At 36.4% G+C, this 12,124-nt stretch overlaps 1 protein-coding gene across 2 annotated transcripts in view; it reads left to right on the top strand.

Annotated features, from left to right (window-relative positions):
- SFMBT2 (Scm like with four mbt domains 2) overlaps positions 1-12,124 on the top strand; it is a 154,499-nt gene that overhangs the window by 65,159 nt on the left and 77,216 nt on the right. Inside the window, exon 5 of one of the 2 annotated variants that reach the window (XM_075208589.1) lies at positions 3,932-3,997. The exons of the other annotated variant lie outside the window; for it this stretch is intronic. Within the exon in view, the coding sequence (XP_075064690.1) occupies positions 3,932-3,997 (66 nt within the window). The remainder of the gene's footprint in view (positions 1-3,931; positions 3,998-12,124) is intronic. 2 annotated transcript variants of the gene reach the window in all.

Below are 12,124 nucleotides of genomic sequence, written 5' to 3'. Positions count from 1 at the left end.
ATTTATTAGCATGAAAAGGCTGCCCGGTCAGCTGAATGATGCTCAGTTCCCTGGCGGTATTGGCTGACAGCGCTAAGAGAAGTCTTACAGTTCGCCAGGCCCGTCTGGCATCAATCTTCGCTTGCGCACAGGAGTTGTTGCTAGTTAGGTAGCTAGTTAATTAACTACCAGGGAATCCTCTGTTGTTGGCCATATAGTTTCTCATCAATTCCTTATATACCCTGAAGTAAATTTACTGTATTAGCAGGAAGTCTGGTGTGCAGAGACAACAGCAACTCCTGTGGAGCAACAGTTATCAAAATTATCACAATTTTTATCTTATATGTATATGTATTTGTTATTGTATCTATTATCTCCCAATATCCCTGCTTTTGGCTAGATTGTCCTGATTATAAGACCCTGAATGGCATATGACCTATTGGAAAGTGGGTGCTTCTTGATCAGGGGAAGGCTGGCAAATGTTAGCCCGGGGAGCAAGACTCAACTCAGACGCCTATTAGGAACATTTTAAAGGAAAGAAAATGTAGGTTGCCCAGTGACCCAGCCCAAGGTAGTCCACTATGGGACTGCTCCCCAACCCAGACTTTCCCTGTTCTTGACATTGCTAGAGAATCTGGTTGAATTTGGGCATCGTTTATTTAGGTCGTAGATGGGGCTTATTTTTCCCTTTTTTGTTTTTTAAAAAGTTTGGCCTTAGTTAATAAGTGAAGGCAATTGTGTGCAGAGTCTCAAATTGTGTATATTTAAATAGTGAGTAGTATTCAAGTAATGTTAGGTACTAAAATTATTAATAATGCAATTAGTGTCAGCGCAAAATAAAAATAGATAGCACAAAATTAAATATCTCAAATTAATGATAGTGTTAACAGTAAGGGCAATTCAATAGTCAACTGCAACATGGCCGTATTTGTAAGTCACAATCGAGATTAAATGATAATAGATAGTGATGTTTACAATTAAAGTCATGTTTTCAAAATAGTTATGAAATGATTATTAAATTGTAGTTTATAGAGTAAATTTCCAACTCTTTCAAAGAGAAAATGCAAAAATACAACCAATTTGCAGGATATATAGCAATTCTCACAATGTAAGAGTTCTTAAAAGATTATTACATTGATATTATTTGGGAAATTTGTAATGTTCTTTTATTTGCATTACCAATAATCAAAAAAATCCCCTGTTTTTAAAGTTAAGAGGCCTTTTACTATACTGATTTGTGTGGGGATTGCTTACTGAATTGCATCAAGGAAAAGCATTACTTGAAGTATGAGTACTAATACTTACAATTGTCAAATGTGCAGTCAATAGGTAAACCAGTTCTTGAGAATAATCTCCCTTAGATCTCATTGGTATGAATGTGTGGTGTGTTAATGAAGGTAAACCATCCAGAAGTCTTTGTAGCTGAAATTTTTTTATTTTTTGTATTTAACAAAGATCACGTGTAGTATCATTCTACAACCAAAATGTAATTGGATATTAGGTCATTTAATTACAGCACAGCATTGATATTGTAATTAGTAGCACTTTCTTATAAGCCATCTTGAATGTTAAGGTTGGCATAGATATATATGCTTAATAGTATTAGTATTATTATAAACCTCTGGTAATTTACAGTAACAGCAGTGGCACAGCATACTACAGCATGGAATGATGGTATAGAAAATATCTGACTGACTGCTACAATTGTCAGAAAAGACATCTTTTGAGACACAATTCTCAATGGTTGTAATGAGGTTTTCACTCTTGTCGGGAACAGTAAATGGTAAGCAGCTGGATTTATCAGTAGTTAATATTTTATATAATTAAATATATTAAATACCATCAAACTCAACAAGATGTAAATATACACTTTGTATTGTTACAGATTTTGTTCTTAACGATTGTACGGTGTAAAGTCATGGGCAAAGTGACAGTTTTTATTGTTCTTTTTTATTTCAACTTACAACGTTGTCGTCGTACATTTTCCAAGTGATTCATGTTTGTTTGTGGGAGGCCATGAGAACAAACAAATAATCCTGTTAACTGTCACATTCGCGCAGGTCCTCGTATTTGCCAACATCTATACTAATAAACCTGAAATGTAGCAAGATAATGTTGTATGGAGATAAATCCTCATAGAGATTTTCAATGAGCCACGTCCCCCCAGGTGGAACTTTGATAAACCCCAAGAGAGCGGTTGGCAGCTGGATCTGTGCAAGAAAGGTTTTGTGTAAGGAGGTTACACTGTAGTCCACAAACATCAGTGCCCTTCTCCTTACGCTAACACCAATACACATAACACTAAACCCTATAGATCAGACTGTGTCATTCACTCTCATCACTAATCACTATACAGTTATATCGCACAGACAAACATTTACCTACATTCTCTCCTGGTTATAGTTATTCAAACACATCTTTTCATCCACATACCTACATAACAATGCTACTGTACTGTATATATCTACCTATTATAAAATCAGTGAGAACCGTTTAACTGGTATGGATTATCTATACCCACATTAAAGGCTCCCCTTCTCACAAGCTGCACTGTGTCATTCACAGCCAGAGGCTGTAACTACCGCCATAGCGGGGCCTGACAAGGTATGTCCATTCTGCTCTTCTGAGCACGTGCAGAGGCCAGCACATGCGTGGTAGAGCCCTGTTTCCATTTTCTCTTCCACTCTGATAATTCTATATTACAAAAAATGATCACAGTTGAGCTAAATGCCCAATGGGGCTCCACTACAAATCTTCCAGATCCTGTGCAGGCTCAGATGAGCAGAGTGAGACCTCTAGAGTGGTTAGTGGATACACATCTCCCACACTCAAGTACACATAAAACCACCCTCAATCCCCCCCTCCCCCCCCCCCCCAAGTGTTATGGCACAGGCAGCAGTCACAATAGTAAGTAGTTTAGTAAGAATTACATTGTGTATACTGCTTAAGGTGTATTGTACTGTGTAATAGGTCTGTTCTGATAAAAACAGAAGATTTCCAGGGATTATAATTTACAGGGACAAATCTCTAGATCCTGGAACTGCCCCTGGAAATTAGGCACTACTGGTAGCTATGTAAACTTACACATTAAGGGCCTAATGCTGAGTTTTGCACCTTGGCAAAACCTTGTTGCTTTGGAGGGGGAGGTAAATTTAAAATTGTGGTTACAGATTTATAGTTGGGATAGGGCATCTCCAGTGTAAAACTAAAGCTATCAAGTATTTGTGTGCTACATGGAAAAGCAGCCAGTAATTTCAGTGCGTGCAAAAAAAAAAAATCAGCCCCCCCCCCCCTGCATTGTAACATGGTTTGTCCAGGTGCAAATTTGCTTCTTTTTTTGTTTTGCGCCTCACTCAGCATCAGGCCCTAAAGCCACAAATCTTAAGGCGCCAATGAAAGTGGTTGTGACACAGTATGCACATGTCATAGATGTCACCTTGAGAACTTTTCTGCCTACAGCAGACTAGGTGGTAAGATTAACCCAGATTGATGGGAGTATACCAAATAAGATATATTCAAAGAATAAGCATCATTTACATTGTTGTCAAAATTTAATTTTATCGGAAATAAAGGAGTTGTGTAATAAAGTATCTGAATGGAATCTCAGCAGTTTCTTAAGGATCTAATCCTTATTAAAACATTGGTGAAAATTGCAATATGGCTAATAAAATATGAGACGTCATTGAAGGAAAACAAGCATGTTCACATTTACATTTTGAGTATTTTTTAGAAGGTCTGAACTGTTGAAGTTTTCATTTTATATAAGCCCCTACGGACATTATGATTTTTGTCTATACACACTAAATACAGGTCCAAGTACCTGAGTGTTACAGATTATACCAGTTTTGGTGTTGCTTACAAAGAGTTTTCATTAAGCTTGTTTTGGGGTCTTCTGCCATTACTTGCACAGAGTGAAGATTTGGCTTTCAAATGTGGAATTTTCTCTTTTTAGCGACAGTAGGTGCCATTGTGTTCCAGCGCCAGCAGCACATCCACGTTTCAAATACAACACTGTCCGGTGAGTACTGCCATGTAGGATGTCCTCAAATAGTGCTGTAGCTCTGCATTAATAGCTTCCTGACTTTTAGTGCCATATTTCTGGTATAACTTCAAATAAAATTATAGACTAGTGCAAATTTGCCCTACTAAAAATATTAATGTAAGCCGTGTGTCTATTATAACACCTAAATGCAATATGTACATGGATAACCAGCCAACGGACTGCATACTAAAATTTCGGACCACACTGTTAACTCCTATAGAGCCTTTGTCTAATTTAATGTGAAAATAGCTTGGATCAACTTAATTGAACTCTGTCTATAAGCAACCTGGCTTTTTTGTATGTGATTATTTATCCAAAGTCTGTATGTGCACATCAATAATGGTTGCAGAATATACTACACTAAATAATGTTTAGCCTTGGTGATTATTTCATCCCCCCCTTAAAATTTAAATATCTGCTTACAATTTACCTTAAATCACTATGTTGAAATATTAGACAACTTTCATATTGTCTGTCTATCTATCTATCTATCTATCTATCTATCTATCTATCTATCTATCTATCTATCTATCTATCTTGTCATAATACTAGAATTGGTAACTTTGTTTTGGTTGCTTGTTTGCATTACCTTAATGTGAAATACAATGGATGAAGACACAAAAAGACTATACATTGCATTTGGGTATATTTACTAAACGGCGAGTATAAAAAAGTGGAGCTGTTGCCTATAGCAACCAATCAGATTCTAGCTGTCATTTTGTAGAATGTACTAAATAAAGGTCTTTCACACCTGCAGCTTAGTGAATATACCCCATTGTCTTAAAACTGTTATTAAGCAATTTAGGTCAGACTTGAAGAGCTTTTAAATCCTGCATATTCTGTAATAATCAGTGTTTGCTGTTATGTTCATTAGATCATTAGATAGTTTATGATGGTATTAGGATTTCAGATGGGTCTAAAGGGGAGAGATCTGTGTAAACTGGTGCTCTTCTGAATTCATCCAACCACATCAGACTTTGAGGTGCAAGATAATTCAGATCACAATGTACTATGTACAAATACAAACATCCTAATCAGCTAAATACTTTGTATACATTGCTAATACATTGTATTGTATTCAAGAACCCGCTGAGGAACTTTCCACATGGCTCCATACATATTACACAAAACGGAAAATGTAGAAGGGAAAGGGCACACGGATGGGGTGTAGTGTATGTCCCTTCAGGAGAGGGACATTTGAGAGACACAAAAAGTATGTGTATGTTTATTCACATGATGAGCAACACAGCGTTATCTCATTTCCTCCTTTGACTCATAATTTCATGTTCCATACATATAAAGGGACCATAAGATTTCCAAGCACTCTATTGGGTTCAACCCATGTAAAATGTGTAGTAAATACATACTTGCCCAGTCATTTATGCTGTATTCTTGCCAAATCCATTTAAATATATCAAATGATGTCATATAAGGGGGTTGCACAGTATTATATACGAGGTATAAAACGATTTAGATAAATACAGGTTAATTCAATAACTGTTACAAATTCATGATGCAAAAGAAAGTAATCTTTGCTGTAAAGAAAACATTAAACTTACTAGCCCCACAGGTCTTGCACGCTCATACTTGGATATTGGAAACTTATGGCGCCTCCACCGCCTTGGCTCTATAGTTGTAACGGGTCTATGTAACTCCATGTTACCTTTATACACTATCACTAGCCAGGGTATATGTTAGGTATGGAGGGTAATTCTTATTTATTCCCATCTTTATTCCCATCCCATACTGTGTATATATCTGCTATACCAACCTCTATCCTAACATTACAAGCCATTAGCCGTGTCAGGCCAAGCTAGACCAATCCATGCCTCTACTTGCCTCCGGCTCAAAACCTGCTATAAAATATAATAATACAGCCGGCAATGGGTGGGTTACATTTAAAACACTCTCTCTGTTGACATAAAACACCAGAATCACATATTCTATGTCTTGTTGTGTCTCAACAAGAAAAAGCTACCCATTGTAGGTTTTTCCTGTTAGGTGAATAATGACATAAATTAAGAATATGAAGTTATGACTTCTTCCATCTGTGTTGTGAAATCACTGTTATCTTAATATTAAACCAGAGGGTGGTGATTCTCTGCTCATATATAATCTCATTTGGGAGTAGTCTACTGTTTTACCAACACGTTATCACTTAACTGGATTAACTAGATACTACATACAGCACCCACCCATTCACACCTCTTCAGTGTCTCTAATATTGTTTTCATAGTGCAAAATTGCCTTTATGTCTACAGGGTAAAAGAGCAACAGATTTATTTTTCTTTTATCTCCATAATTATTTGGCTCAGACCAACCCTTTCATTATTACAAAACACTGGCGTTTCTGTGCTTATTTCCTGGAGCCATTGTTCAGCAGATTTATATACTGCATTTTCTAATAGGATTTTCCTAAAAATAAAACTATAATAATACTCTCAGGATGAATAGAACAGTGTTTGTCGAAAAGATATACAAATCTGTATTTCTATAGAACTCCTCACTTTATTGTGTTTCTTCTTTTCATGTTTTCTGTATAATTAAAACTGAAAATAACTATATTGATATGTTGTTGTATTGAGCGAACTGTACTTGTCAATCTTATCTTAATTGTCAGGACTGTTAGTCCTGAAAGTCATAGAAGAAGGGTTCTGCTCAACACTGCAATAAGCTGTCAGCATTAATTTAAAGTATTTTTCCATCTTTTCCCACTCTGCTTTTACACCGACATATGCTGTATAATTAGAAACTAAATCACACTGTTGGCCTCATTTAGAGGCGAACGCAGTTTACACTGAAATTGTAAGTGTAAATTGCATCCCATAATTTACACAGTATATAGAGTGGCACAGATCTTTAGATCCGTGCGACTTAGAATACTGTGCAAATTGCACAAACACACCCCTTTATCTGCCTTATGGGCTGGCGTACAAGACTATCATGCACAGTGCCCTCTAAAGCAGATAATTAAATAAAAAAATTTAAAAATGTAGAAAAAAAATAAATTGTTCTTTCCCCCCCCCAAACAGCACAAGTGTTGGTTATGCTGTCTGGGATTGGGTGCACAATATTTTTTTAAAAATGTAATTATTTTTTACTTTTTTTTTTTTAATACAGCAAGGTCTCTTGCACCAGCTGACAGCACCCGCAAAAGATACGTCTCCTACAGACCTATTTGCCTTCGCTTTCAACTCAAAATAGCACGTAAAGAGCATGCACATGCCTTGAACACGCCTTTACAGTGCTAGGCTCGCCCACTACCTTGCCTGTTCTACCTCTCTAAACGCAGAGGGGTGCAACACGGAGATCCGTCTCAGTTGGAGTGCAGACTGAGACAGATCTTTAGCCAAAAGTGCTACGCTGAACAAAAGGACTTGCATCTGACTCTAAATGAGGCCGTGTGTTCGAGAGAGAGTTGTTGGGGATGCTGGAATTTGAGAGTGCTGGTGATTGTCAGTTTTATATCTTCTGTTAAAATTGTTCTGCAAAGAGAGGGCGGGGGGGGGGGGGGGTGTACACACCTGGTAGTGAGCCGATTCCCTTCTCTCATCCACCTTTATTGTGCAGGGCTTCACAGAGAAACAGGTAAGCCCTGCTGGAGACATGTAGTCAATCCTTTTCAAACTGTGAAGCCATCTTTCTTGCTTGTACAGTTGATACTTTGAGATGTCCACCAGTTTTTGCTATGGGTATAATACTGTTTGTTTTTAAATATAACACACAAATATTGATCAGCTTTATTTTATACTGCAAATTAGAATTAAACAACAACAAATCTGCACATTTTACATTTTCTCCTCTGCAGCACAACTTTATTTTGCCTTGATACAAAACAGCATTTTCTAGATGAATTAGCTTCTAACTGTAAACCAGGGCCTTTGTGTGCTGCATAAAATCTATTATTTTCAAATCTAAAGTGGGCCCTTGCAAGTTGATTTACTGGCCGGCCCTCTATAACTAAGAATAATAATCAATCATCCCAATGATAGCAGGCATTTTAGCTGCATCCACAGTTTGGTGGAAGCAGCTAACGGGAGGTAAAAGCATGTTATTTTACTGACAGAGCTCAATACGTAACGTAATACATTCCCCCCATTAATATGACATAACTAATTATTTTTTTTGCCTTATTAATTTTCATGCCAAAAAAATAAATATATCCTTTGCTGGATGTTCTGATTAGTTTGTCACAATAATGTTTAAAATAAAATGCATGGAAGGATATTTTGCACAATAGTATATTTTGAATATTTTATTTCCTAAGAATGTTTCTTCGTATTCAATATATAGAGAAAAAAAAGTGTTTTTTTTTTATGTGAGTGTCTATTTTACTGCGGTTCTGTGTTTTATTAATTTTATTTAACAACCACCTCAAAGTACTAAATTACTTGGTGTTAGGATTATTAAAAGTTAAACAGGCAAATATCTATTAAGTGTGTTACATTTTATTTGAAGAGAATCTGTTTATACGGAGATATAAATTATTTTGTGTACATAATTACTTGGCAGTAAATGGAAACATTGTTATAATTATATCTGACAAACCAAAAGATATTTGCTACACACTCGCTGTACGCTATGTTCTTTCTAATAAAATGTGCTGATAGTTTAATTCTGGCTATAACCATGTGTTTCTGATTAGGCGTGCGACCTAATGATTGCAATATTTAACTCTCTTATAAGTTAGTGCATTATGCATTTCTATCAATATTAATATCCACTGGCATTCAGATAGTCTTAATTTAATTCCTAATACATCATTACTACATCAAAGTGTAAACATTTTTAAAATATACATTTGTTTTTCTTTTAAGACCACATCCACATAGGCGTTTTGACTCGGGAACATATTGGAAGCTATTTAATAATGCAAAGATGCTCTTAAGACATTCCTAGTAATAGGCTTCCAAAAAAAAATGCAGGTGTATTTTTTTGAACACACTTGGTACAGGAGTGGAGAATGAGAACTCATTTTCTTGGCTCCTGAATTCTGCCACATGAAAATAAACACCTAGGGCCTGATTCATTAAGGATCTTAAATGAAGAGGTATCTTATTTCAGTCTCCTGGACAAAACCATGTTACAATGCAAGGGGTGCAAACTAGTTTTCTGTTTTGCACATAAGTTAAATACTGACTGTTTTTTCATGTAGCACACAAATATCAACTTTAAATTTCAGTGTACAAATAAGCTATCGAGTATTTGTGTGCTACATGAAAAAACAGTCAGTATGTAACTTATGTGCACAACAGAAAACTAGTACTGCAGCAATAGTAACTAATGCTATTGGCAGTCCGCCTTAATAGCACATTTGACATTGATTATAATGGTGCCATATATATATCATCATCAGTTATTTATATAGCGCCACTAATTCCACAGCGCTGTACAGAGAACTCATTCACATCAGTCCCTGACCCATTACATACACACACAGAGAGACAGACAGAGAGAGACTACAGGCAAGTTGATAGCAGCCAACTAACCTACTAGTATGTTTATGGAGTGTGGGAGGAAACCGGAGCACCCGGATGAAACCCACGCAAACACGGGGAGAACATACAAACTCCACACAGATAAGGCCATGGTCGGGAATCAAACTCATGGCCCCAGTGCTGTGAGGCAGAAGTGCTAACCCATATATAGGGCTTTTGTAATCACCAAAAGGTAAACAAGAGTGCTGAGAGTCAGTGTAATCAATTTATTGAACAATAAAAAGTGTATACACTCTTATTAGTTTTCAAGTGCATTATAGAAGAGTGGCAATGTAACATCAGTCTATTCCAATATAAGTGTTCGTTTAGCCTGGGTCTCTGGAGGGTGTGAAAAACCCGCTGACAGGGCGAGAACCTGGTGTTCCAAACATTACCCTCAGTCCTGTAAGTGTGTTGCTTGTCACAGCGTGCTTCCTTACATTGGAGAATGTTGGTGGTGCAGTTTACATCACATTTTATAACAGGATTGGCCAATAGGTAGCTAATATCAATTCCATCTGGTTTATTATGTATTAATCCAATGTTTATCTGAGTTAAAAATGATGTAGTATAGAGTCACCTCTGTCATTTCTCCACTAAATTATAGTCTCTTCACCGAAAAGGGACCCTGCATTTAGAGGGAGGGAATAGATATGGATCAGCCAGCAAAAATAAATCAACAAAGCATAACTGAAAGAGGCATCATCAACTTGTCCTATCTTGATTTATCAGCTTATCATATTGAATAATTTTGGAAAAAATTAGGACTTGCTCAAACCAAACAACCAAATAAATGGAATTTATATATAGACCTTCAGAAATTTTTCAAAACTTTTTAAAACTCACTATAGAAAATGTTACTACACAGAAGACAATACTGAGAATATAACTAGTATAGTTAAATAGGTGAATAAGGGGCACATTTATCATTTATGGGGCAAAACGAGAAATACTTATCAATTCTTATCGCATGGATAAGGATTGATGTATTTCTCAAATTTATGAAAAATGGAACACAGAAACAGCAGTTCCGAAAAACTGCTGTTTTTGTGATTAAAAAAAACATTCTCACCACTGCCTCTTCGGTCGCGCTGTCTCCGGATCTCCTCCTCTTCAGCTTACTTTCTGTTCTTCATGCAACTGCACATGTGCCGTCCGGAGAGCGTGAGGCTGTGACAGGGAGTGATAACAGGTAGGGATCGCAAGGTCACTCCCTGCACATGCGCTGTCCAGCTCTGCTCTCCGGAGCAGAGCTGGACATAACCAAAAACAACAGTTTTAGCAGCATTTCGGATGATGTCGTACATTAACACAACAAGTTCCCGAAAAAGTTAGATTGCGGCCAGAGCAGTCACCATACTGTTGAAAGGTGACTGCTCGCAAAAATGATGAGGAGTGCAAAGCAGCAGATATCCATGATATCTGCTGTGATGCACCTTTAATAAATTTGCGTAGGACACATCGTGGCCTAATTTACACGGTAAGTTCACGATAGTGCACTACCGTGACTTCTTAAATATGCCCCTTAGTTATAATCAATTAACAAATTATGAAATTACTTCTTCCAATATTAAAACTGGAATGGCTCCCACAAATCTCAAATTAACATTAAATGCTAAGCATACCAGGCTAAGGAACACTATATTGAGCTTTTTGGAAAATTGGTTCAGAAAGACTTTGAAAATCGATAGGTAGAAAACAAAACAATTTCACAAAGGATTGCTTGCAATTCAAAGAATTTAACAAAGGTTATGGAGTAGTATTACAAGGCAGGTCAATATATAATCAGGAGTCCCAAAGGTTGATACCAGATAATATTTTTTTTATTAAAATAAAAATAGTAAAGATCCTTCTGATCAGAGCTACTGTGAATTAAACAACTCCCCTGACCACCCCATAGTGTTTGGCATAAACTCACACACTTCACACTTTTACTTATGTTGATGATATTTGTTTCACTGCTTCCTTCATATCTCAAAGATATCATATCAGCATTAATTACATAGTTTAATGTAAGTTGGAGCCTCCTTTTCACTTGATGTCCAATCACTACATCTCTGTTGATGTTTAATCACTATAGACAATTATCCCACATAGTTTGGATATTCAAACAGTTTCCCTTTATATTAGCTATAGAAAAATACCCAAAATACACCCACAATTAATTTTGATCCAATTTATTTTTATTCTTCAACATAACTAGTTAATATTTGAACATATATTATAAAGCCAGACATGTATTTCGCCATAAGTACTTATATGCCCCTTCATTTACGAACGTCTATATGAGGTGGTGGAAGCTGAGCAGAATTTTAGTGGTGCTTTGCCCCCCTGCAGATTATTCTGTGGAGGAGATACCATGATGTTTTGATGAGGTGTGATGGGGATCAAGACTCTCTAAACACATTTTTATTTGAACTAAATAATTGTCATTACATTTGCAAATTCTTACCACAACGAAAAAAACCCCCACATTTTTGGATTTAAATATTTCAGTTATAGATGGTAAAATAGAAATATCTACTCATTCCAGATAAACCAATGTTAATTTCTATTTAGATCCTGTTAGTGCCATCATCAGACATTACCATATCACCCAAATGCTGAGAATCTGCAGGAATTGAAG

This window comes from Mixophyes fleayi, chromosome 4 (genome assembly GCF_038048845.1).
Source record: "Mixophyes fleayi isolate aMixFle1 chromosome 4, aMixFle1.hap1, whole genome shotgun sequence".
In the NCBI taxonomy this organism is placed as follows: domain Eukaryota; kingdom Metazoa; phylum Chordata; class Amphibia; order Anura; family Limnodynastidae; genus Mixophyes; species Mixophyes fleayi.
This window is presented reverse-complemented; position numbering and strand designations above follow the sequence as displayed.